The following is a 25,036-nucleotide window of genomic DNA, read 5'->3' as shown; positions in this document are numbered from 1 at the left end:
CTTTCTTTTTTTTTTTCATAGCTGGCAGATCCGTCGTATATGCGATCCGTCGTTGCCCGGAACGTCGTTAAGCGGTGCATGACTGTATATATATATATATATATATATATATATATATATATATATATATATATATATATATATATATATATATATATATTTATATTTATATATATATTTATATTTATATATATATTTATATTTATATTTATATATATATTTATATTTATATATATATATATTTATATTTATATATATATATATATATATTTATATATATATATATATTTATATATATATATATATATATATATATATATATATATATATATATATATATATACTGAAAAAAATACAAATGCACCAACCTAAATATCTAAGTCAAGATTTCCATTATGGGAAAATGGTCAAACCGATGATATGTTTGAGCAATGGTTCCTTTGTTTTGCTCAAGACAGATGTTCCTATTGAAATTGACCACTCTGAGTGTGTGGACTCACACGTTGAGTAATCCTTCCCATGAGCACCATGGGGCTTGACAGAGTGATGGTCAGTGAGCGTGACCAGGACACAAACACTCCCTATAGCTTGCCCTATAAAAGGCCTCCCCAAAATGTGGACTGGTGCCAAATGTCAACATGCCACAGATGTCACAAATCTTGAGGGAGCATGCCATTGGCATGCTGAATGCTGGGACGTCAGTACGGGCCGTTGCAGCACACTTCAATGTCCACCACTCCACCATTAGCCGCCTGAGAGCGTGCCTCAGAGAGACTGGAAGCACCGTGAACCGCCCACATGCCCGGCGACCACGTGTGACCACGCCGGTCAGGATCGTCACATGAGGCTGCAACATCTCCGGGATCGACTCCGACCGGCCACGAGGACTGCCGATGAGACTGTCGGGCTGCATAACAGGCGCATTTCAGCCCAGACGGTGCGTAACCGCTTGAGGGAGGCCAAGCTTGAGGGAGGCCAACACCCGCTACTGACTGTGTGAACTCTGACAGTGACACCTCGGTTGTGTCGGCTGTTGTAGCGCAAAGACTGTCGCCAGAATTCTCAAGGAACTCTTTGAAATTTAATGCTCAATTGTCATGGATTCTATAACCAAATTGTTGTGAAGATTTAGTATTAATGAGTTCGAGGTAAAATAGTAACAATCGCTTGGTGCGTTTATATTTTTGTTCAGTATATGTATATATATATATATATATATATATATATATATATATATTTATATTTATATTTATATATATATATATATATATATATATATATATATATATATATATATATATATGTGTGTATGTAATAGCTGAAGCACACAACATTGCCTGGGAAAATCTGTGTTCATGACAACAAATCACTACAACCCCAACACACAATCTTTCCAAAATATATTACTCAATCACTCCTGGATAAAACCCAGACAGTGTACAAGAAACATACCCATTCGAGGCCTGAACACAGAGGTGTTGTAGTAAACATGTGTAAAGCAATATTTTAATAACAGGCGCATGTGTAAACTTGATGATAATTAAAATTGTCTTCTTGACAACAAATCACGACAACCTCAACATACAATCTTCACAATACATATTACTTGATCACTCCTGGGGAAAAAACCCAGACAGTGTATAAACACAAGACCCAATCGAGGCCTGAAGGCCAATTATCTGGTTTTATCTGGGGTCAATTTTTTTTGTCCAAACTTAGCCCTCAATCTTACTCTGAATGAAAGAGGAGGCCATGCAAAATTTGGTTGCACTCGTTCCTGCAGCGTCCGAATGCATAAATGAACAAACAAACAAACTTTCATCTTCATATATTAGATGAGGAGCTTCACAAAATATGCAATACACATCATTGGGCAATGGTAAAAGTACAATTAGGTCATTGTGACGTTTCACTTATAAGCTGTATATGAAGGCTGTTATAATAACCTCACCCAGCATAACCTGGAGTTCCAGAGACTTCATAAACAAATTCATCTTTTTCCTGACATCAATGGGAAACAACCAAAATTGCTTAGTCAACCATTGTGATGCTATTGCTGAATCTAATTTCTCTACTTTCAGGATGGTTTGCTCCAAGGCCCACAGAGCCCCATTATCCAGGGGCGACATTTTCCCCTCCTGATTGTGTTCAGCTTCGTGCACCTGCAGACCCTGCATGGAGTGCACTGCCCCATCCACACGGACCATCCCGCGAAAGTGTCCCAGTTACGACAACTGCAGGTATTGAAAAGGTTTTTCATAATATTGAGGAAAATAAATAAAATTTGAAAGATAACAGTATTTGTTATCTCCACCACTGAAGGTGGATGAGGGTTATGTTTTCACCCTTGTTTATCTGTTTGTGTGCAGGATATCTCAAAAGGTTATGGACAGATTTGGTCAGAACTTAGTGGACAGGTTGGGAGTGTGCCAAGGATGAATGGATTAGATTTTAAAGAGGATCCGGATCCTGGATTTTTAAAAGTGATTCTTCACTTTTGAGAGATAATGCTAAAACTATATATAGCACAATATCTCAAAAATTTGTGGACGGACTCAAACGAAACTTGGTGGAGCAAGTTGGGTCGATGGCAAGAAAGAATTGATTAGATTTTGGTGAAAATCCGATCCGGATCCCGATATGAAACTTTTTTTTTATTACCTCTGCCACCGAAGGTGAAGGAGGTTATGTTTTCACAAATTTCTGTCTGTTTGTCGGTTTGTTTGTTTGTGTGTAGGATATTAAAAAAAGTTTGTGGACGGATTGGGATGAAATTTTATGGACAGGTTTGGTGTGTGACAAGGACAAACTGATTAGATTTTCGTGAAGATCTGATTCCGGATCTGGATCTGATAATTTTTTGAAGCGATTCTTCACCATTGAGAGATTCATGCTAAACTGATATATCGCATGTTATCTCGAAAATTTGTGAACAGATTAGGATGAAACTTGGTGGACATGTTGGGTGCATGGCAAATTGATTCGATTTTGTAGAGGATCTGAATGCGGATCTGGCTACGAGAATTATTTAGTTTTCAAAGTGATTCTTCACCATTGACAGACAGGGCCAACAACAATATAGCACTGTATACAGTGCTATAAAACAATACAAAAATGTATTGGGCCCGATATGTTCTCATGGATCAGGCATTACGTGGTGGAGGTACGCGCTCTACCGAGTTCCCTTCTAGTTTTTTTTAAGGTGAATATTCAACATTGAGAGATGGGCCCAAAAACAACATATGGCATAATATTTCAAAAAGCTGTGGATAGATTGAGATGGAACATCGTGGAAGAGTTGGGTATGTGACAAGAATGATCTGATTATATTTAGTTACGGTCGAGATGCAGATCCGGCCTATCGGTGAGATACAAAATGTAAACTGTTCAGCCTGGCGGAGGGATGCACTCTACCGAGTACCATTCTAGTTCTTATCTGTGTTTCTCCCTTATTTTAGTCTATTGCTCTCAGTCATATATTCCCAACTCCAACTTACCATAAGTAGTCTTTTGCTTGTTGACTTTTTTTGCCTCTAAGCCATCGACAGGAAAATGCAAAATGTGCAATAATGATTGCACTCATTTTTTTTGCACTCCATTCTTTGTTATGCACATATATGTCACATTTGGTGTAATAATTCATCATTTTCTCTACAGACAACAGTAATGTAGTTAATCATGAATATTTACTTCCACTTGTAAAACTTTACAGGATCATCACTTAAATTTGACATTGGAGTCATCTTGTCAAAGATGCAAAAAACTATCAGAACAACTTTACACACAACAAAGTGTGCAAAGTGATTCATTGGCATATCTGCAAAAATTTCAACATCCCAGTTCCAGAAAACTCATGGAAAGATGGAAAATGAGGACGTCATATTCACGTATGACCTGATTATGCCATTGAGCGTGAACATCAAAAACAAAGCATTGTGACCGGACATAGTACTCAGATACAAAAACGAATATTACTCCAAACAAACGACAATTGCAGGCAGTTTGGGGTTCAGTGACGATACTGAAAAGAGCCCTCAGAATAAAACTATGACACCAACAAAAATTCAACAGCTTGGTCCATGAACTGTGATCCCTTACCAAAGAAGAGCTACATACTTTGAGTCTTTGGAGGACTCCGTTCCACCCTTTATTTTTCTTGCAAAACTCAAAATAGTTGTTTACCTAAAGTAACAACTTTGTGAACCTGTAAGCAACGGATAGATTTTCCGACTGCTTGGATCATTAGCCGGATTTCATTCTTCAGAGAGGTTTCGACCTTTTTAGCCGAGATCCTCTCCAAATGGTGAGTCCACAACCGTGGCCATGGCTCAACATTAGTAGACCCACAACTTCAGCTGTGTCCATACACAGTCAACCCAGCAATGTAACCTCATGATTCAAACTTTCCAATTATAGCATTTTACTTTACCTTTAGATGTTTACCTGCCTTGCTGGAGGGTTTAATTTATTATCATGTATTCATAATGCACATCACACATTTAATGTATTTATTGTCAGATGAGGCCAGATCAGATATGGGACTTGCTACTGGTACCATGTAAACCTGTAATAACCTGTTTCGTGGTCACGTTATCGGTGACTAAACTGACACCCCACCAGGTTTCCTGGTGCAGAAAGTGTATGTATATGGACACCCAGCAGGGTTAAAAACAAAAGCTGTCAAAGGGCGGAGGAGCTCCTTGTGATTCAATGGCCATAAATATCTGATGCCCAACTATGTCCACAGATGCTCTCCTGCAGTTGGGTTTGCCGTTCTTAGGAGGTGCACTGGATGACGGGATTGGGGCAAAGCCTTTGGGACCCCCATTTTTTGATGATAGGAAGGAAATCACGGGGCAACCCTTCTGGGTCACGTTGTGGTGGTATGTGTCGGAGTGGTGCTGAGATGTCGTCCACCAGACAGCTGTCTCCTCGGGTTAACCTGAGGCGGTCCCTTTGGGTGGGTGCCTGGAATATTCTCGCTCTCAGAGAGGGTGATCACCTGTCTGCTGTAATCTGAACTCCAGCATCAGTACATCAGTATTGCAGCACTTTCTGAGGTTAAGAGACTGGAGAGTTTTGAGATCATTGCAGGTGGTTACACATACTATTGGCCTGGTTGCTCTGATGGTTACCATTCCCAGGGAGTTCCTGTAGGTGTTTCCACCAAGCTGACTCCTATGGTAATCAAGATAACTCTAGTCAACGAGCCTTTTTGCTCTGTATGTGTCCTGACTGAGGCGAGTGATCTCACTCTGAAGGAGACATTCTATGCCGTGTTTGAGTCGGTGTTTAATCAGTGCCCCCAGGTAAAATACTCTTCTAATCTTGGGGGATTTCAATTTGTCGATTGGCACTGATAGGGATGGTTATGAGACATGTTTTGGTTCCTATGGGTCTGGAACTGTGAACCAGAATAGCACTAAATTCCTTGATTTCACAAGATGCTGTGGACTTAGGGGAGTGGGTTCATGGTTTCATGACCCACAGCCACATCGTTGGACTTGGTATTCCAATGCTGGTGGGTGACAAAGGAGATTGACCACGTTCTCGTTGATGGTCACTGGAGGTTTCTCCAGAACCGCAGCATCTACTGGAATCCTCAGTTCCTTGGTACCGATCGCAGGCTTGTTGTAGCAACCCTAAAGTTGCAGCTCTAATGCAAGAGAAAGATATGATCCCAGCCTAGGTTGGATGACAGCATGCTCAAGGATGAAAGGGTAGCTGAAGAATTTGCGGACAGGTTGATCGGAGGTTTAAGGGGTTTGGGTGTTTCGGGAGATCCTGAAGAGTTGTGGAGTGCCTTCAAGATTACCGTCCTTGATGTTGCCAGTGGGTGTCTTGGAACCCACCGTCAGGTGAAGAGGAACTTTGTCTCCCAAGGGACACTGAATACCATTGACTAGTGTCACAGGGTCAGGCTTGATGGCAGAACTGAACTGTTCAGGGAGGTGAGGCGTAAAACTATACTTTCGCTGAGGGTGGACAAGGAGGCTTATGTGTGAGGAATCGGTGAAAAGGTAGAGCATCACGTGTGGTCAAGTGATTCTCATCCTGCTTACAGTGGAATTTGTGCATTGCATTCCTCCAAGCCTGTCCCTCGGTGCACTGCAGTTGAAGTGCAGGGTCGTGAGCTCTTGACAGAGGAGTCTGAAGTGAAGGCCCGCTGGGCCAGTTCCTTTGAGCGGCTTCACCAAGCTGACCCACCTGCTGTTGAGTTGAATATCAGGAATGTTACTATTCCTTTTGTTGACCCACCAATCAACTGTGAACCACCTTTGGTTGTGGAAACAGGCTGTGGTGAATCAGTTGAAAGGGTGCAAAGCTCCTGAGATTTTTAACATCCATGCTGAACTTCTCAGGGCTGGTGGAAATGCTGTACTTGTGTTCTTGCATGCGTTTCTGTGCTGTATTGAGCACAGGCATCATCCTAACTGACTGGAAGAGGGGCCTTATTGTGATTGGAAGGGTGATCGCCAGGACTGCAACAACTACCGAGGGGTGACACTGCTCTCAGTGCAGGGCAAGGTATTTCCTCTGATAATTATAGATAGGGTTTGCCACCATCTGCTTGAGCACACATGGTGGCGAAACCTATTCTTGATAGGGTTTGCCACCGTCTGTTGCAGAGGGAGGCAACATGGTGCCCATTGTTGAGTTGGCCAGATTCTCAATGTATTTGGTGCTTGGTGGTATGACCATCTCTCCAATTATGAAGAGGTTATTTTGGAGCTTACATTTTGTTTTTGTGCTTGGCTTGATAATTTGTCTGGTCCTGCTGCACTGTCCAGTTTGACTTGCCCTAAGCCGCATTTTTTTTTGTAACTTTTACAATGTCGAGACTCATGGAGGAGCAAGAACATAGAACAGATCAGGACATAACATAACAAAAAGAATAGTAGTGGGGCAGCTTTGCTGATCAATTGTGCACTTTCCCTTAAAAGCATGAAATATGGCACATGGTTAGAGTAATACAATACAAAGATTTTTACTCCAGGGGCCACCGGAAATTGCACCCCGTATGGTGGCCATCTTGGATTTCAAAATGGCCACCAGTGTGGACCTGTTTTGTTAAATATCTCCTTAACTAGTACAGATATCGAGACGGTTGAACCGCCTATACCTACATTTTACGGCTCAAGGAAGCCAATGGTGACATAAAATGTTTGAAAATTGTGGCTGCCATCTTGAAATCCAAGATAGCCGCCATTGACAAACTATTTTGCTCAATATCTCATTAAGTAGTAAAGATATCAATACAGTTTTTAAAACTGTATAGGGATGGCTATGAGACATGTTTTGGTTCCCATGGGTCTGGAACTGTGAACCAGAATAGCACTAAATTCCTTGACTTCACAAGATGCTGTGGACTGAGGGGAGTGGGTTCATGGTTTCATCACCCACAGCCACATCGTTTCCCCTGTCATGTGGTTTCCCCTGTCAATACAGTTTTTAAAACTGTATTGATATCTTTACTACTTAATGAGATATTGAGCAAAATAGTTTGTCAATGGGGGCCATCTTGGATTTCAAGATGGCAGCCACAATTTTGGTGCGATCTCAGTGCTCTCTTACATGCTCGAGCCATCTATCGTCACCGGACGTCTTCTCCCGGGCCAGAGACTTCAGGCATATTTCTGGAACTGGTGACCCCTTCACGTTTGCCTTAACAGGTGGTACATTGGTGTAGTAATTTGGCAAAGCATCGAGTTTCTTCGTGCCAGCTGCCCCACCAAAAATGATTCGACCACGATCAGTGCTGTCATCAGGTTGTCTTGGGTGCTGGAATAATGAGATGCCGGTTCCATGGAAAGAGTCTTTAGCTGTTGTAGAACTCGAGTTAACATCGATATTGTCAACAGCAGATGTAGTAAACAAGTTCTGCCTCAGGTTTGGTGGACATACAACCTGTTCCAATCGATAGAGTAGGCACACACTATTTCCCATATCAGCAGAAATCTGAATAACTCTATCATACGTGATGCTGATACCAAGCTGGGAGAGCTTCTCCACCAATTCTCTCTTCCTGGTTTCTGCATGTTGTTTCAACCCAATATAAATTGCCAGTGGGGTTTCCCGTTCCAGACTGTGTCTCAAATTAGTGGGTTTGTCCTTTTGCTTTCGGGCATGCTTGACTGCATTGAACTTAAGAAGCTGTGCCAAGCTTAGTGCAGCTGGGTTAGAAGGTTGGTACGCCTGGTCCTTAATGCTAGGACCCTCCAGTATTATGTTGACCAATGATATAAGTGAACTAGACACAGATTCCTCCTGACATGTTGCACTAAATGAACCATCAAACAGTTTGGATTTATCAAACAGATGTCCACGGACTATCTGAGCCACCTGTGCAAGGTGCACTGCATCACTGTCCTGTTGACACACCTCTGCTAAGGCATGTACAATGTCCTCATCAAACATTAGCAAAATGTCTCTGCCCTTTTTAGTTGCTCTCATGTCAGGAAAATTGGCAAGAATTCGCTGATTGAGCCTTGTAGATTGTATGTGGCTTTCCTGCTTGATTCCTCGTTGGTCCAGCCTGGAGGAATACAGGTTTGATAGATCAGCTAGCTTGAATACAGGAGCAATGGTGGCATCCTCCAAACGGGTTTCCTCAATATATGTCACAAGTTCTGCAAATGCTATGCTACAGAGCATGTTATCGAGATTCTCACTGCCTTCTTGCTCCGTTTGGACCATGGATGCATGATAATAGAGAGAGGCTAAGCACTTTGCATGGTATTTTGCTTCAAGAGCAACCATATCTCCGCCACTGAGACGTCTCAGCAAGTCATCATCTTCTAGAAGTGCAGCACACTCTCGAACACGATTGTCTGTTTTGAAAGTAGAAACCTCATGAAGTTTCTCTTTTCCAGATTAAGGCATATTCCCAGACTTTGAGAGTTTCACCAGAAGGGTGTTACTTGTGGACCACATGCACCCTGTAGAAACCTGGAGGGGGACAGAGTATGAAAAGGGCAGAGAGTGCAAAACCAGAAATGAGGCAGTGGAAGACAAACAGACCACCGACCTGTCTGTTGTTTTGAAAGTGATAAGCCCAGAGACTTAGCTTCATTGCGGGGGCCCACAGAAAAAGCAGAGATCTTGAGAAATTGATGATGCAGAACTTGACCGAGTGCGCTTAGAAACACCAGATGTACCTTCACCTGCATCATCAGCCGGTATATCTTTAGAACGCTTCCTTGCACGTTCCAGTTTTGTATTGTTGTACGTAAGCCTGCACGACCTCTGCCAACGTGCATTATGAGCAATGAAAGCTGCCTCGACACCATGACCTTCGTCCAATGTGTCAATGTTTATCGTTCTAGGCAGCAGACCGAGGTTATTAAGCTCGAGGAGTTTATCAGCCAATGTTTTGTACCCTGCGACTGTTGCTTCATCTTGTTCACCTTTTCGTTGACTGGGAAACTGAACCTTTTCAGTGGTGTTCTGTTGACAAAGAATGCAGAGTTCCCACTGAGAAACTCGACCCATTTCAGCATCTGGCTTAGATGGATCCACAAGTTTGATACGCTTTGCCATCTCCAGTTGCAGATGAACGGGCCGATGTAGGGTTGATCACTTGTGCAGTCACCATAACAATGGAATGATGTCCCTGAAATGAGTAGATGCATAACTACTACGTTTCATAGTTTGATCAATATTTTAAAGCATCAAAAATTTATTTGTCTCTGAAATGTGAGCATAGACCTTTAGAGCAAAATAGCTGTGGATGGTGGGATTTCAAGATGGCAGCCCCAATTTTCAAACATTTAATGTCACCATTGCATTCCTAGAGCCCTAAAATGTAGTTATAGGTGTTTCAACTGTCTCGATATCTGTACTAGTTTAGGAGATATTTAACAAAACAGGTCCACAGTGGCGACCATTTTGAAATCCAAGATGGCTGCCATACGGGGTGCAATTTCCGGTGGCCCCTGGACTAAAAATCATTGTATGGTGTTACTCTAACCATGTGCCAAGTTTCATGCTTTTCAGGGAAAGTGCACAATCGACCTGTTTTTTGGAGCGAAGCCGCCCCACTATAGCATATTAGAATGAAAGGTGGTTGAGGAGGAGGAGGAGGAGGAGGAGGAGGAGGAGGAGGACGATAAGGACACCAATAGCAGCGGTGAGTGACAAAATAGAGGGCGGCTTGGAGAACTATGTGCTATGGGGAAGAATGAAAGCTCAGGGAGGACAGGGTGTGAACAAGATGGATACAGCTGCAAACTCTCAGGAAGCAAAAAACTGGAAGCTTGGAAGGTGGTGGGCTTGGGAAGCGGTAATGAGGATAGCAAAGATCATGTTTGTGGATGGGCGATGATCTAAGATGGTGATGAACAATTATATCTTGAAGCCCTGAAGGGAAGAATGAGATTGAAGAAATGGAGGAAGTTGTTTCTACAGGCAGGAAAAAAAAGAGGAATTAATGAGTGGAGGTGAGCAGTGAATTTGGCTTTGAGAGTTTCACCAGAAGGGTGTTACTTGTAGACCACATGCACCCTGTAGAAACCTGGAGGGGGACAGAGTATGGAAAGCGCAGAGAGTGAAAAACCAGAAATGAGGCAGTGGAAGACAAACAGACCACCGACCTGTCTGTTGTTTTGAAAGTGATAAGCCCAGAGACTCAGCTTCATTGTGGGAGAGCCCAATGTTTTTTAAGGCCTTGTTTCCATGGCATCAAGCTGAACACAGTGTGAGGCAGTGGCACCATCCCCGAGGGGAGAGCAGTACAGCATGAAGCTGTGGATGAAGGCCTTGTTGTGGATAAGAGTTCAGGTGTGCCAATTGGAAGGGCTTTGCATGACGGGAGATGCCCAGTTAATGACTGGCTTTGGAGGCCAACTTAGAAATAATGTTTGCCCAAGAAGGATCATGGCTGATAGTGAGGCCCATGAATTTGAGTGACTGGGCTTCTTCAAGAGAATTGTTAGTAAGATATATGGGAGGGTTTGCCATACAGTCCTTTGGGAGAGAGAGAGAAAGAGAGAAAGAGAGAAAGAGATAGATATATGCCAGGCTTGAAAGACATATTCAAAGTGTTTGACCATCTATTAATTCTATCAACCTTCTCTTGTGTACAGATTCTGTCCAAAGCTCCACATTGCAACCTTTTGTGTAATCTCTCTTTCTTTCCAGCATATGGCTGTTTCCCCTGTCATGTGGAATGAATTCCTCTCCTGTTATGTGTTTATCCTGTTCACAATTTTTAACCTCTTGATGGACGGTCCATTCTGGTATGTTGCATTTCTCCGCTAAATTGTCAATTACAATTGAGCAGGCGAATCACTTGGTGCCTTGCATGTGCAGGATGCCCATTGACCATTGCCCAGTCCATTCTCCTAAATTCTGTTATTCTGGCCTTTACTCGCAGTCTGTAGTACAACAGTCTTCTCTTGCAGGCATTTCCTAGACCGCTGCATCTGATAGATTGATATGTTCATAATATATATCGAAACATGTGGAGTGTGACAAGCACTCCCCCGATTTTCATTGGACATAGACCTACACCAAAGCGTCACTTCCAATCCGGAGGCCTCAGCCCAACAACTCTGTCAAACAGACAAGCATTACATGGTCAACATCAATTAAATATCAAACCGAGCCGCCTATCCGAATTTTTGGACTTATTTGACGAGTCGCGCCAGGATTTTGAAAGTGAAATCGGGATAGGTGGCTCAGTTTGATGTTTAACTGATGTTGACCATGCAATCGTTGTCTGTTAGACAGAGCAGCTGGGCCGAGGCTTCTGGATTGGAGGTGACATTTTGGTGTACGACTATGTCTCATGGAGATCAGGGGAGTGCTCATCGCACTCCACATTTCGATTTAACCGCCAAACGCATCACCTGCCTTCTCGTTGAATGGTTTGCATTAGCAGGAACGATCGTCTGGGTGGCAGACAGCCAGTTGTTCTTTGTGTATTATGTGGTTTTACCATGTGAGACGCAATCCATGGCAATGCTCACCATGACACTCATGAGGTGGTTCTGATGTGTGTGTATAATAAATATAAAAACTATATATATATATATATATATATATATATATATACATATACATATACAGTGCTTAGCATAAATGAATACACCCCCTTTGAAAAGTAAGATTTTAATCAATATCTCAATGAACACAAGAATAATTTCCAAAATTTTGACAAAATTGAGCTTTATAGAACATTTGTTTAACTCATAACATGAAAGTAAGGTGAATAATATAACTTAAATTACAAAATCTTCAGTTTTACTCAAATTAGTTGATGCAAAAATGAATACACCCCACAACAAAAACAACTACATCTAGTATTTTGTATGACCTCCATGATTTTGAAGGACAGCACCAAGTAATCTAGGCATGGAATGAACAAGTTGGCGACATATTGCAACATCTATCTTTTTCCATTCTTCAAGAACGACCTGTTTTAGAGCCTGGATGCTGGCTGGAGAGTGATGCTCAACTTGTCTCTTCAGAATTCCCCATAAGTGCTCGATTGGGTTCAGACCAGGAGACATACTTGGCCACTGAATCACTTTGACCCTGTTTTTCTTCAGAAATGCAACAGTGGCCTTAGATGTGTGTTTTGGATCATTGTCATGTTGGAAAAGTGCATGACGACCAAGGGCACGGAGTGATGGTAGCATCTTCTCTTTCAATATAGAGCAGTACATCTGTGAATTCATGATACCGTCAATGAAATGCAGCTGCCCGACACCAGCAGCACTCATGCAGCCCCACATAAGGACACTGCCACCACCATGTTTCACTGTAGGCACCATGCATTTTTTTTTGTACTCCTCGCCTTTGTGACGCCATACAGTTTTGAAGCCATCAGTTCCAAAAACATTTATCTTGGTCTCATCACTCCAGAGTATAGAGTCCCAGTAGTCTTCATTTTTTTAGCATGGGCCCTGGCAAATCCTAGGTGGGCTTTTTTTGTGCATGGGCTTTAGGAGAGGCTTCCTTCGTGGACGACACCCATGCATGCCATTCCTCTGCAGTGTACGCCGTATTGTGTCACGGGAAACAGTCACCCCAGTTTGGCTTTCTACTTCTTTAGCTCAGTGCAGAGAACTTGCATGGCGATTTTCTTCAGCCCTTCTCATCAGAAGACACTCCTGTCGAGGTGTTAACGTCCGTGGACGGCCTGTACGTCTCTCTGAGATGGTTGCAGTTCCATATTTGTGAAATTTTTGTATCACTTTTGCTGCCGTATTCTGACTGATGAGTAAAGCTTTGCTGATCTTCTTGTAGCCTTCACCTTCCTTGTGCAAAGAAATTATTTTCTTTCTCAGGTCTTGTGACATTTCTCTTCCATGTGGTGCCATTGCTGACAGCATGAAATGGGAAGGGGTTTTCTTTGTTAAGTAACACCCTTTTATAGTCAACTGTCTGCTGGACACCTGTTTAATGAATAATTAGACTCACCTGTGGTTGAATTATTGTTAATTAGAATTTTGTAGTCTAAAATTTAGCTTTGCTCCCAAGACTTTCATTGGGGTGTACTCATTTTTGCAACATGGTCTTTAATGAATTTGTCAGGAAAATTCCTTTTTTGTGTGTGCAAATTAATAAATCTTGTTTGCAATCAATGGCCCACATTTGTGGGAGTATTTTGTAGTATAGTTTCCCATTTCATAGAAAATGTGGATTCTGAAAGGAAACTTAAGGTTTTCTGACAAATCTATCAGGGTGTACTCATTATGCTGAGTACTGTATATACATATCTATATATATATATACACATATATATATATATATATATATATATATATATATACATATAGTGTTACGGAAATGGCCCTTATTGGGCTACTAAATATAGGATTAGCTCAGATCCCACATTAAATGCATGTTCAGCTAGGTTGTATGGTAAAATCGACGTTACCTGTGTGTCGGGAGGTGTAGGATGCATGTTTATTGTTTGTACGGTGGTGTGCCAAGGGCTCCCTCTTCTTCTTCCCCTCTCTGGACGATAGGCCCCTCCCCGTCGGCTGAGGGGTGTGGCCTGGAGAGGAAGGTGGAGCTAAGGAGAGGAGTTATGTCGGTTTCGAAAAGGGGGAGGAGCGAGTGGTTCGAAGCGAGCGAGCGAAAGAAAACTGTAAAAGAGAGAAAAAGGGTTCAGTTTGGCAGAAGTGCACAACTGCAGTCGCTGAGGAAGGGTGCTCGTGTAACGGGAGAGCAAGCGAAGACCTCGTGAACAACTTCAGTTTGGCAGAAGTGCAAAACTGCAGTCGGTTGAGAGGGTGCTCGTGTGTCGAAGCGAGCGAACGAAGGCTTCGGAGAAAAGAGTATTGTGTGTGGAAAACAACAGTTGGGTTTTCGAGGCGTGCTCAGAGGGGCCTCGAAGCGAGAGAAACGAAGGCTTCGTGAAAAGGTTGAGTTTTGAGAAACGGCAGTCGGCTTTGAGAGGCTGCCTGCACGTTGAGTCTGCCCATTTGGACAGTGGGAGAGGCGGCCTGCACGTCGAGTCGACGATCAACTCGTATGGGTAGGTGATCGACAGGCTCGGCCTGCGTCTGGCCGTGGAGCCTCCGTACTTACTCACCTCACGGCTCGACACGTTTGTCGATCTGCCTACGGAGCTCGGCACCTCAATTTTGGCTTTGTCTGGTGAACGGGCCAGGCCTGGATTTGTATGCTGGACCGTGAGAGAGATCACCTGAGGCCCATCGTCGACTTTACGCGGGGTCAGAGCGCGCGGAGACCACGTGCAGTGTGAAGGGGTCAAGAGTACGACGCCTCCATTTCGCCACGCGGTGCGTTCGAGCTGGAGCTCGAATCCATGGGCATCCTCCTGTTGCGAGCGACATTCGTGCTTTTGACACTGTCCTCTCCTCCATGAGACATCACCAAGTACTCTGTCTTGTCTTGCATGCATGCTGTCTGTCTGTCTGTCTTTGTCTGCATGTTGTTTAAGGCATATCTCGGTGGCGTCCCCCTCGAAACCTGTAGTCCATGGTTCCCTAGTTAAGAATGGGTTGAGGATTGTTGATAAAAACATTGTCGTGAATTTTGCTTGTGTTGTGATCGCCGATGTTCCCCAATATATCTGGTTAATTCGTATGAAGTTGCCGCTATGGATTAATGCGTGTGATCGTGGAGTGATCCGTTCGATTGGCATATAAAACCAAAATGATTACAGACTGGCAGAAAACGCTCGGCATCTGACAAAACCAGTCTATAACCAGGGGTTATATTTCCCCAACTGGCAAGGTACAAGGATTACGTTGTTATCGTGATTGAAGACGCATGACCCGAGGCCTGTGATGAGCCGGCCGGCGTTATAAACCCCGGAGACGGCGATGGTGAGGGTGGCGCCAAGTCGGGTGAGAATCCCACCACCCCGGATCCGCAACAGTTTGGTAGTCAGGAGCGGGATATTTGGACCAGTGGTGCATTTCGCACCCCGGACATTGGTTACGAGAAGCAAAAAAAAAAAAACGGTCCAAATTTGATTTGATTTTATGCTTGAGCAGATCGGAGGAAAAACTTGCAAATTATAAAGAAAATAGAGTCGCAAAATGGCGGCGCAGCTCCCCTTGGCGCGACACGAAGCGGGGGAGGGCTAGTTATAGCGGAACGAACGGCACAACACGAGGCGGAGGGTCCCAGCCACCGGGTCAGACCACGTGGTTGCGGCATGTGCCATGGCAGGCATGGCAGGACGACTGCGTGAACATTGGCAAGCTTCAGACACAATTGGGGGATGCCTTGGAAGAGGTGAGGAGTTATGAAGATTATATAAAGGAGGTACAAATTGAAGTGGACGAGGCACAATGGCACGCAGACGAGATTCAGTAAAAGGATGTGTACGGTGGGTCAAAACAAGTGGCCGATATACGGGAACGAATTCAGTGGCTGAAAGAGGATGTAGCCAACAGAGTCGACGAACAATGTGGAAAAAAGAATTTAGTAGTGTTGTATACCCATAATTTGGAATCTGAGAAGAGCAAACTGAACAAAAGAATAGAGGAAGAGCAGATTGGTATCTCCCAGGATAGGAAGAACTTGGAGGAAGAATGGGGGAAAAAGCTAGAAAAGGAAAAATGTGAACACTATTTGGAATTGAAACAACTGAAGGAAGAGGTAAGATCAGGCAAACAGATGAGAAAGCCTAGAAAAGAAGATAAAAAGAGGAGAGAAATATCTGGAACAAAAGAAGGAGGAATTGTTGGAAAAGTCAAGACAGTTCGAAGAACTACAGGAAGAAATGAGGGAGGAAGAAGAAAGGAAAACAAAGCTGGAAGAGGAAAAATGTGAACACGATTTGGAATGAAACATCTGAAGGAATAGTTAAGATCAGGCAATCAGAGAAGAGAAAGCCGAGAAGGGGGAGATAAAAAGAGAACAGAAATTTCAGGAAAAACTAAAGAAATACGGTAAGAAAATGGAAGAAATGAGGAGGGAAGAATGCAAAAGAGGTGAGGAGGCGAGAGAGAAATTAGGGGAAAAAACTTCGGAGTTACAGAAACACCAAAACAAAGAGACGGAATTACAAAACGAGCTGAAGATGTTAAGAGAGGAAAGAAAGAGAACGGAGAATGAAACGTTAAGGAACCACACTGTGCAGATCGAACAGCGAGAAGCCAAAGCAAGACTAAAGAAGAGGAAACAAGAAAGAGTAGTGAAAGAACAACGAATGAAGCAGGAAAGGGAGATCAATAAATTGAAGGAAACAACGAGATTGGAGAATGAGGAACATGAGAGACAGTGGGATAGAAAACAAAAAGAACATGGATTTGAAATTGAACAACTAAAGGAAAAAGCAAGGTTGGAGTACGAGGAGATAGTAAAAGAACAACGAATGAAGCAGGAAAGGGAGATCAACCAATTGAGGGAAATGATGAGATTGGAGAAGGAAGAACAAGAGAGACAGTGGGATAAGAAACAAAAAGAACAAGGAATGAAACAGGAAAAGGAAATCAACAAATTGAAGGAAACGATGAGGTAGGAGAATGAAGAACATAAGAGACAGTGGGATAGAAAACAAAAAGAACATGGATTTGAAATTGAACAACTAAAGGAAAAAGCAAGGTTGGAGTATGAGGAGATAGTGAAAGAACAACGAATGAAACAGGAAAGGGAAATCAGCCAATTGAAGGAAACGACGAGATTGGAGAATGAAGAACAAGAGAGACCGTGGGATAAGAAACAAAAAGAACAAGGAATGAAACAGGAAAAGGAAATCAACAAAATGAAGGAAACAATGAGATTGGAGAATGAAGAACATGAGATGGTGGGATAGAAAACAAAAAGAAAACGAATTTAAAACTGACCAGCTAAAGAAGAGAGCAAGGTTGGAGTACACCGAGATGTAAAAACTCCGGAAAGATAACGAACAACTAAAAAGGCTTTGAGAGGAAGAACGACTCAAATGGGAAGGAAAATGGAGCCAGGAAGTAAAACAGCACAATAATGTGTGATGTGTGGCATCACCACAGGGAGTGATGTTAGTGGTGCGGAACTTGATTGACATCACTCGTCGGATGACACCACAATCAGAGCAAACCCTGGTGATTGAGACATTGAGGGAGCATGTGGGGTTGTTGACGAGTGAGATACATTTTGAGCAGGTCCAGCATGTGGAGCTGACAGCCCCAGAGGAGTGTGGCGAATCAATGATGAGCAACCTGCTGGAGAGAAGCGACCGGACAGAGGTGACTCTGGAACGAAGCAGGTATGAGGGCACATGCATACATGGTGCGGATGATGAGCTGAAGGTAGAAATTGAATTTTATGTTGACGAAGAGACTCTGTCCGATGGGGTGCATGTATGCGTGACTCCTGAATATGTGTGTGGAGTGCCTGTGAATGAATGCTGTGAGCCCACACTCCAGACTACAGCACCGGTATGTGTTGCCGAGGCCGAAGTGTGTGTGGGTATTCACCTGGCGGTCGAGAATGTAGCCCTGGAGTGCGAGGCTGTTGGTCAGTACACAGGCAAGGTTGAAGGTGTGGAATGTCAACACATAACCTTGGAATGCATGCAGCCTGCTGTGTGTGGGAGTCCTGAGCATGGAATGAGTGGTGACATAGGAAATAGCTTTGAGGTGCAAGGGGAAATAGAAATGCCACCAGGACAGAACTTGAGCCAGGAGACGGAAACCATAATGGACAACTCTGCATGGGTTCTTTCACAGTTGGTGGTGCTACATCCAGGAGCAGGCTTTAGAAATTGGATTTTAATTTCTCTATCAGCCTCACAGGAACTTTGGAGTGGAGTGCAGATGAGTCGCGGGTGGCACTGGCGTGTGTCACTTGGTCTGCAAACCTTTCTGAGCACACGAGGGGTTTGGGTAGCTGAATGGGGTTTATCTGTCTTCAGGGAGTTATGGAGAAGAGGGGGAGGCGCCTCCCTGATTGGGGTTTACCTGATTTCCGTGAACACTGGAGAAGAGGAGGGGGTAGATCACAGCCCCCATTGAGGCGTGACCCCCTTGAGCCGTGGTGGAAAGGCGGCGGGGTCATGTAATGGGTAATGAGGGATTCGTTCCCTCACTCCCCTTCCAATGAGCCAAAGAAGCAGGCCATATGGGGATGTGAAAATTTTGATTGGAAATTGTACCGAAAGTGATTGCAAATTGAGAGATGACAGAAGGCATAAGAGTGGCATGAGTGGATTTGGGTGATTATTAAAAAAAGTGGTGGAGACATTACAGGCAGAGCGTTAGACACACCTGAAACGGATGACAAAGAGTGGCTTGTTTGAGGAAGGATTGAAATGCCTGGTTAGAACCATACAGAGGTTCATGAGGCTGGTGAAGAGATTTTGGTGTCTGGTTTAAACTTTTGGAAATAAACGATTAGGGCAGTATGGAGGAGGCCAGCGGATGATGGACGTAGTGACAAATTAATTCGGGTTTGATGAAAAAGTGTACTGGTTAAATCTGATGACCAAGTGGGATCCGAGGGACTGGTGTGTTGTTGTTTTCACATAAACGTGAAAGGTGTTGGATGGTGTTGTGGGCTGGGTGTGCGGCACTGTGGAATGGATGACTAAAGAGTTTGGGTGAATGGCATGATGGTGCGAATGAGGAGAGTGAGTGCGAACAACGTACCCTGTCGGTAGGAGTCTCCGAACCAAGTTAGTGTTGGTTAGGGGGACTGAGAGGATTTGACATGGATTCTGGCTGCTGTTCCATTGTGCAGGCAGATTGCGAGGGGTAGGTGCAGGCCAAGGTATGGGGATACTGGTTGGTAGTGTGACATGGTTTTGGAAGTTGGTGAGTTGGGAAATAGGGCAACAGGGCTTTGGGGGTTCCTGGCAGGTGAAGGCTGTCAGAGGTGCCAGGAGAGCACCGTAGGGATCAGTGCCAGGAGAGCACAGTAGGTTCAGTGCCAGGAGAGCACAGTGTAGGTGCTATGAGAGCACAGTGTAGGTGCTATGAGAGCACAGTATGGGGGCTAGAGAGAGCCACCCCTTAGTTAGGAGCGCCAGAAGCACGCTCAGGTGAACCCCGAGGTCGCTGGGTGTCCACCCCCGATTGGAAGCAGGCAAAGAGGCCTAGTAGTAGTCACACTCCCCGGCCAGCGAGTTATGCCTGGCACCACCGAATGGAAAAAGACAAATAAGGGCCTTGCCCAGGTTTAATAGAATGGAACAATGTGCCTGGTCGGGAAAAATGGGTCATTAGGATCATTCTAGTCATAGCAGGGTTTGTTGCATTGTCTAGAGCTAAAAGTAAATGGTTTGGTTCGATGGACTCTCCTCCGCACCATTCATGTGTGACACCTGGTACGAGTAGTGTTGAGGGGAGAATTTCTTAACAAGGGCCAGGCTTGGTCACTCTCTCCGAGTGCCAGAGAGGCCACCAGTATGTCATGAGCACACATCCACAAAGATAACACTTGAGTAAGAAACACACCAACCTGTCTGTAAAAGGAAAAAAAAGAGTAAGGAAGAAAAAAAAAGGGAGAACTTAACCAAAACAAGTCAGGCAAGGAAGGTTAAGGGTACACTCCAACTCACCTGGTCTGAGGTCATCACACCCATTTGCATCCTCAAGAACACCTCCAAACTGCATTTGCTTAGGGCCCTGTCACACCTTGACGTTTTAGCCAGCGGATGGCAACGTATCAAAATTGATCTAAAACGCTGGCGTACGCTGAACTATTGATGTTTTTTTTCAGTTTTGGGCATATTCATAATGAGTTGGACGTATGCATAACGTATTAGTAACGTACACAGAACTTTTCGATAACTTATACCAACGAATGCTTAGCGTGTTGTCAGCGTTCACAACCTATGCCCAACGATAGTCTAACTTATGCATAGCTCGCGGCAGCGTATCGCCGACGATCACGTGGCATAGCCTATTAATAGGCTGCCGCTCGACGATTCAAATCATAACCGCACTATAAGTCGAAGTGTCAACATCACCGTCATGCCGAAGAAAAAAAAAAACAAAGAAAAAAAAACATGGAGTCTGGAACACTGACGGGTTCCTCCTGTGAAGCCCATTTTTATATACCAATTCCCCTAAACGCTGCCAATACGCCATTATACGGTAGCTGTAAGTTAGAAACACGTTCAGTAAGTTATGTGGTCGTCCGGATGACGTCAAATACGTCTACATATGTCAATATGCGTTGGAGATACGTTACACATAGGTTCAAAGCACGTTACTCATAGGTTATAAAAAAGTTTTGGGTACGCTAAACATTACCTCGACGTGTTTCGACTTATGAGAAACTTACAAGTAACGTGTGTCAACGATCGCATAACGTGCCTAGAACTTATGGCCAGCTTATGCGGAACGTGTGAGTCATACGCTGGCATACATCGAAAAATTTTGAGCATGCTTAAAATTTGTCGACGAGCTCAGCGTTCCACGACGTATGCCAGCGTGCTTCAGCGTGCTCTTAACGTATACAAAACTTACCCATAACGTATTCGACGTGTGCCAGCGTATTCACCAAATTTTTCATGCGTCGGCATATGCTGGCTAAAACGTCAAGGTGTGACAGGGCCTTTACCATCGATATCACCGTGCCACCATTGCTGTGTCACCTGCTGTCCAATACAGGGCTTGTTGCCTGCTGCTGCTGCTTGTGAGTTGGCCATATGGGCCGAAGCATTTTTGTGAGCCATTGAGGCCAAAGTGTGCTTTTGTGGGCTGTTGCGGCCGAAGATTCATGCCATTTTGTGGGCCGTTGCAGCCGAAGATGCATGCCATTTTGTGGGCTCAGTGGGCTGAAGAACTCTTTGTGAGATTAGGCCACTGGGCTGACTGAACTCACCTGGTGAGAGGCCAATAAGGCCATGAAGTGAGGAAACCCTCAGGGGTGAATGGACAATACTGCCGGGAGGGGCATGAAGGAGCGAACACGTGAAAGAACTTTGAACCTTTGAATGTTCTGCTCCTATGCTAATATTGGTGTTAAAAGTAAAATTGATTGCCCTCCCGTTCAAATCCATAATTAGAATGTGAAGTAGTGTGCATAGAGTGTGAATTTGTTTGTTAGATTGGTGGCCCGACACACTAGGATAGGGACATGCCAATCTTACTGTGACACTTTGGTTTTTGGAGTTAAGTGGTTCTCATGTTGTGGGTTCGAGTAAATGGGAGATCTGTGCTGTCGGTTAGACAGGGCCATTGCCGTGGGCTGCCCCAGATGGAGACTCGGGAGAGCCTTGGGAGAAAGGTGGGGGTAGTGTTACGGAAATTACCCTTATTGGACTACTAAATATAGAATTAGCTCAGATCCCCCATTAAATGCATGTTTAGCTTGGTTGTATGGTAAATTGGACGTCACCTGTGTCGGGAGGTGTAGGATGCATGTTTATTGTTCGTACGGTGGTGTGCCAAGGGCTCCCTCTTCTTCTTCCCCTCTCCGGACGATAGGCCCCTCCCAGTCGGCTGAGGGGTGTGGCCTGGAGAAGAAGGTGGAGCGAAGCAGAGGAGTTTTGTCGGCTTCGAAAAGGGGGAGGAGCGAGTGGTTCGAAGCGAGCGAACGAAAGAAAACTGTAAAAGAGAGAAAAAGGGTTCAGTTTGGCAGAAGTGCAAAACTGCAGTCGCTGAGGAAGGGTGCTCGTGTAACGGGAGAGCAAGCGAAGACCTCGTGAACAACTTCAGTTTGGCAGAAGTGCAAAACTGCAGTCGGTTGAGAGGGTGCTCGTGTGTCGAAGCGAGCGAACGAAGGCTTCGGAGAAAAGAGTATTGTGTGTGGAAAACAGTCGGGGTTTTGAGGCGTGCTCGGAGGTACTTCGAAGCGAGAGAAACGAAGGCTTCATGAAAAGGTTGATTTTGAGAAACAGCAGTCAGCTTTGAGAGGCTGCCTGCACGTCGAGTCTGCCCTTTTGGACAGTGGGAGGACGATCGACTCGTATGGGGAGGTGATCGACAGGTTCGGCCTGCGTCTGGCCGCGGAGCCTCCATACTTACTCACCTCACGGCTCGACACATTTGTCGATCCGCCTGCAGAACTCGGCTCCTCGATTTGGGCCTTGTCTGGTGAACGGGCCAGGCTTGGATTTGTATGCTGGACCGTGAGAGAGATCAGCTGAGGCCCATCGTCGACCTTACGCGGGGTCAGAGCACTTGGAGACCACGTGCGGTGCGAAGGGGGCAAGAGTACGACGCCTCCATTTCGCCACGTGGCGCGTTCGAGCTGGAGCTCGAATCCGTGTGCATCCGCCTGTTGCGAGCGACATTCGTGCTTTTGACACTGTCCTCTCGTCCATGAGACATCACCAAGTACTGTAGTAGGGTAAGAATACTGATTCTGGCTCACTTTTCCCCATGTAAATGAATGGGGGATTTTCAGCGATTCATAATTTTTTTCCCTAAAAATAAACCCCCTTTTTACCCCAAGGTATATTTATTTGTCTCCCCTTTTAACTTGGAGGTTGAACCTCATTGAATTGAACACCTGGGGGTTGAACAGCTCACTCATTGAACCTATAAAGATTTGTTCATTCTCAAATTCCTTCAATAGTTTAATTTTCTTTGCACAATAATCCCCATCTAAAATATTGACAAACAAAACATTTGAATCTTTATATTTTTTAAGATACCCCATTTGTGCCATTACGAAATGATAAACTTCTCTTAATGCTCTTGTTTGACCACCTCCTGAGCCACAGGTTATTTTTTGTTAAGCCCCGCCCACTTTTCTTTAAGCCCCGCCCACTTTTGTTAAGCCCCGCCCACTTTCCACAAGGTATTCAATAAGCCCCGCCCACTTTTCTTTAAGCCCCGCCCACTTTTGCTAAGCCCCGCCCACTTTTGCTAAGCTCCGCCCACTTTTCATAAGGTATTTTTCTAAGCCACGCCCACTTTTCCTAAGCCCCGCCCACTTTTGCTAAGCTCCGCCCACTTTTCATAAGGTATTTTTCTAAGCCACGCCCACTTTTCCTAAGCCCCGCCCACTTTTGCTAAGCTCCGCCCACTTTTCATAAGGTATTTTTTCTAAGCCACGCCCACTTTTCCTAAGCCCCGCCCACTTTTGCTAAGCTCCGCCCACTTTTCATAAGGTATTTTTTCTAAGCCACGCCCACTTTTCCTAAGCTCCGCCTACTTTTGCTAAGCCCCGCCCACTCTTACATCATTTCCAGTTCATCTCTGACTCACAAAGAAATCACTAGAAAATTACAGGATGTTATGGTTTTGAAAAATTTCCCAATGAAGGCTTGCCTAGGCTTGCCCAGGGAATTTCCAAAGGAAACCACACCCACCAGTCTTTCTCTATAAAAGCTTCAAACCCAGGCTCCATTTTAAACATTTGTTTTTGCTGGCAATGGTGTTCTGTGTGCTTGTCTCGAACTGTCTGTCTTCTATGGAACTAAACCTTCAAGTTGATGAACTGGATTCAAACCTCTTATCTATTGAGGTAAGATTTTTTATTTTCCTATTTTCAAACTTTGATTGAAGCATACTCATTTAATAATTAAATAACTTAATTAATACATTATTATTTTCTCTCACAGGAAATTGTGTCTGAAATACGAAATGAAAATACTGCTTTTGCTACAACTTGGGGGAAATTGTTGGCTTGGTTGAAGACCTTGAGTGGGATGACTTTGGTGTTCCTTGGAACTCTCTGTCTTCTATGGAACTAAACCTTCAAGTTGATGAACTGGATTCAAACCTCTTATCTATTGAGGTAAGATTTTTTATTTTCCTATTTTCAAATTTTGATTGAAGCATACTCATTTAATAATTAAATAACTTAATTAATACATTATTATTTTCTCTCACAGGAAATTGTGTCTGAAATACGAAATGAAAATACTGCTTTGCTACAACTTGGGGCGAAATTGTTGGCTTGGTTGAAGACCTTATGAGCGACCAAGACCCACAGAACGAGTTTGTCCTTGATGACCCAACCAAAGAGTTATACCTTGGAGACCAGCAAAATCCTGAAAAAGAGTTTTACAGCAATAGTACTCATTGTGAGTTATCAAGACAATACCCACTGAACAAGTTATACGTTGATGAGCCAGAATACAAGTTTTACCTTGGAGACTCACAAATTTTGAAAAAATCAGTAAATGAGTTCTGCCTTGATGGTTTAAATAACTACCTTGGAGACTCAGGAAAAGGGTTCTGCCAAGATGGTTCTAAATATGGGGTCTACCTTGGAGACTCACAAATTTTAAAAAAATCAGTAAATGAGTTCTGCCTTGATGGTTTAAATAACTACCTTGGAGACTCAGGAAAAGGGTTCTGCCAAGATGGTTCTAAATATGGGGCCTACCTTGGAGACTCACAAATTTTGAAAAAATCAGTAAATGAGTTCTGCCTTGATGGTTTAAATAACTACCTTGGAGACTCAGGAAAAGGGTTCTGCCAAGATGGTTCTAAATATGGGTCCTACCTTGGAGACTCACAAATTTTGAAAAAATCAGTAAATGAGTTATCCTTAAGAGACTTTGTAAGTTGGTTTTACTTTGAATACTTGAAATGTGGGTTCTGGATTGATAACTCACAATGTGATACATATCTTGGAAACTCAACGGGAATGTGGTTATACCTTGAAGACTTGGAAAGTTGGGTTTATGTTGGACACTTGAAACTTTTTTGGGGGCTTTTAT

General features: G+C 43.9%; 2 protein-coding genes across 3 annotated transcripts in view; one reads left to right on the top strand and one right to left on the bottom strand.

Moving 5' to 3' along the window:
- LDLRAD2 (low density lipoprotein receptor class A domain containing 2) overlaps window positions 1–25,036 on the top strand; it is an 814,009-nt gene that overhangs the window by 33,629 nt on the left and 755,344 nt on the right. For both annotated transcript variants that reach the window (XM_085894518.1, XM_085894519.1), the window contains exon 5: window positions 2,082–2,240. In XM_085894518.1, the coding sequence (XP_085750644.1) occupies window positions 2,082–2,240 (159 nt within the window). The remainder of the gene's footprint in view (window positions 1–2,081; window positions 2,241–25,036) is intronic.
- LOC147019791 (uncharacterized) lies at window positions 7,561–9,540 on the bottom strand. The gene is made up of 2 exons (XM_085896625.1): window positions 9,078–9,540; window positions 7,561–8,876 (listed from the first exon to the last, which is right to left on the bottom strand). Exons 1-2 carry the CDS (start codon window positions 9,538–9,540, stop codon window positions 7,561–7,563), a joined length of 1,779 nt encoding a protein of 592 aa, XP_085752751.1.

Source organism: Eptatretus burgeri, chromosome 9, assembly GCF_056783735.1.
Source record: "Eptatretus burgeri isolate ZD-2024b chromosome 9, Ebu_testis_v1, whole genome shotgun sequence".
Lineage (NCBI taxonomy): Eukaryota > Metazoa > Chordata > Myxini > Myxiniformes > Myxinidae > Eptatretus > Eptatretus burgeri.
This window is presented reverse-complemented; position numbering and strand designations above follow the sequence as displayed.

Coding starts and splice junctions, on each gene's coding strand:
- LOC147019791 (XM_085896625.1), bottom strand. CDS start 9,540: ATGGCAAAGCGTATCAAACTTGTGGATCCATCTAAGCCAGATGCTGAA. Junction 8,877..9,077: donor CTGCTTTTTCTGTGGGCCCC/CGCAATGAAGCT, acceptor GGAATATGCCTT/AATCTGGAAAAGAGAAACTT.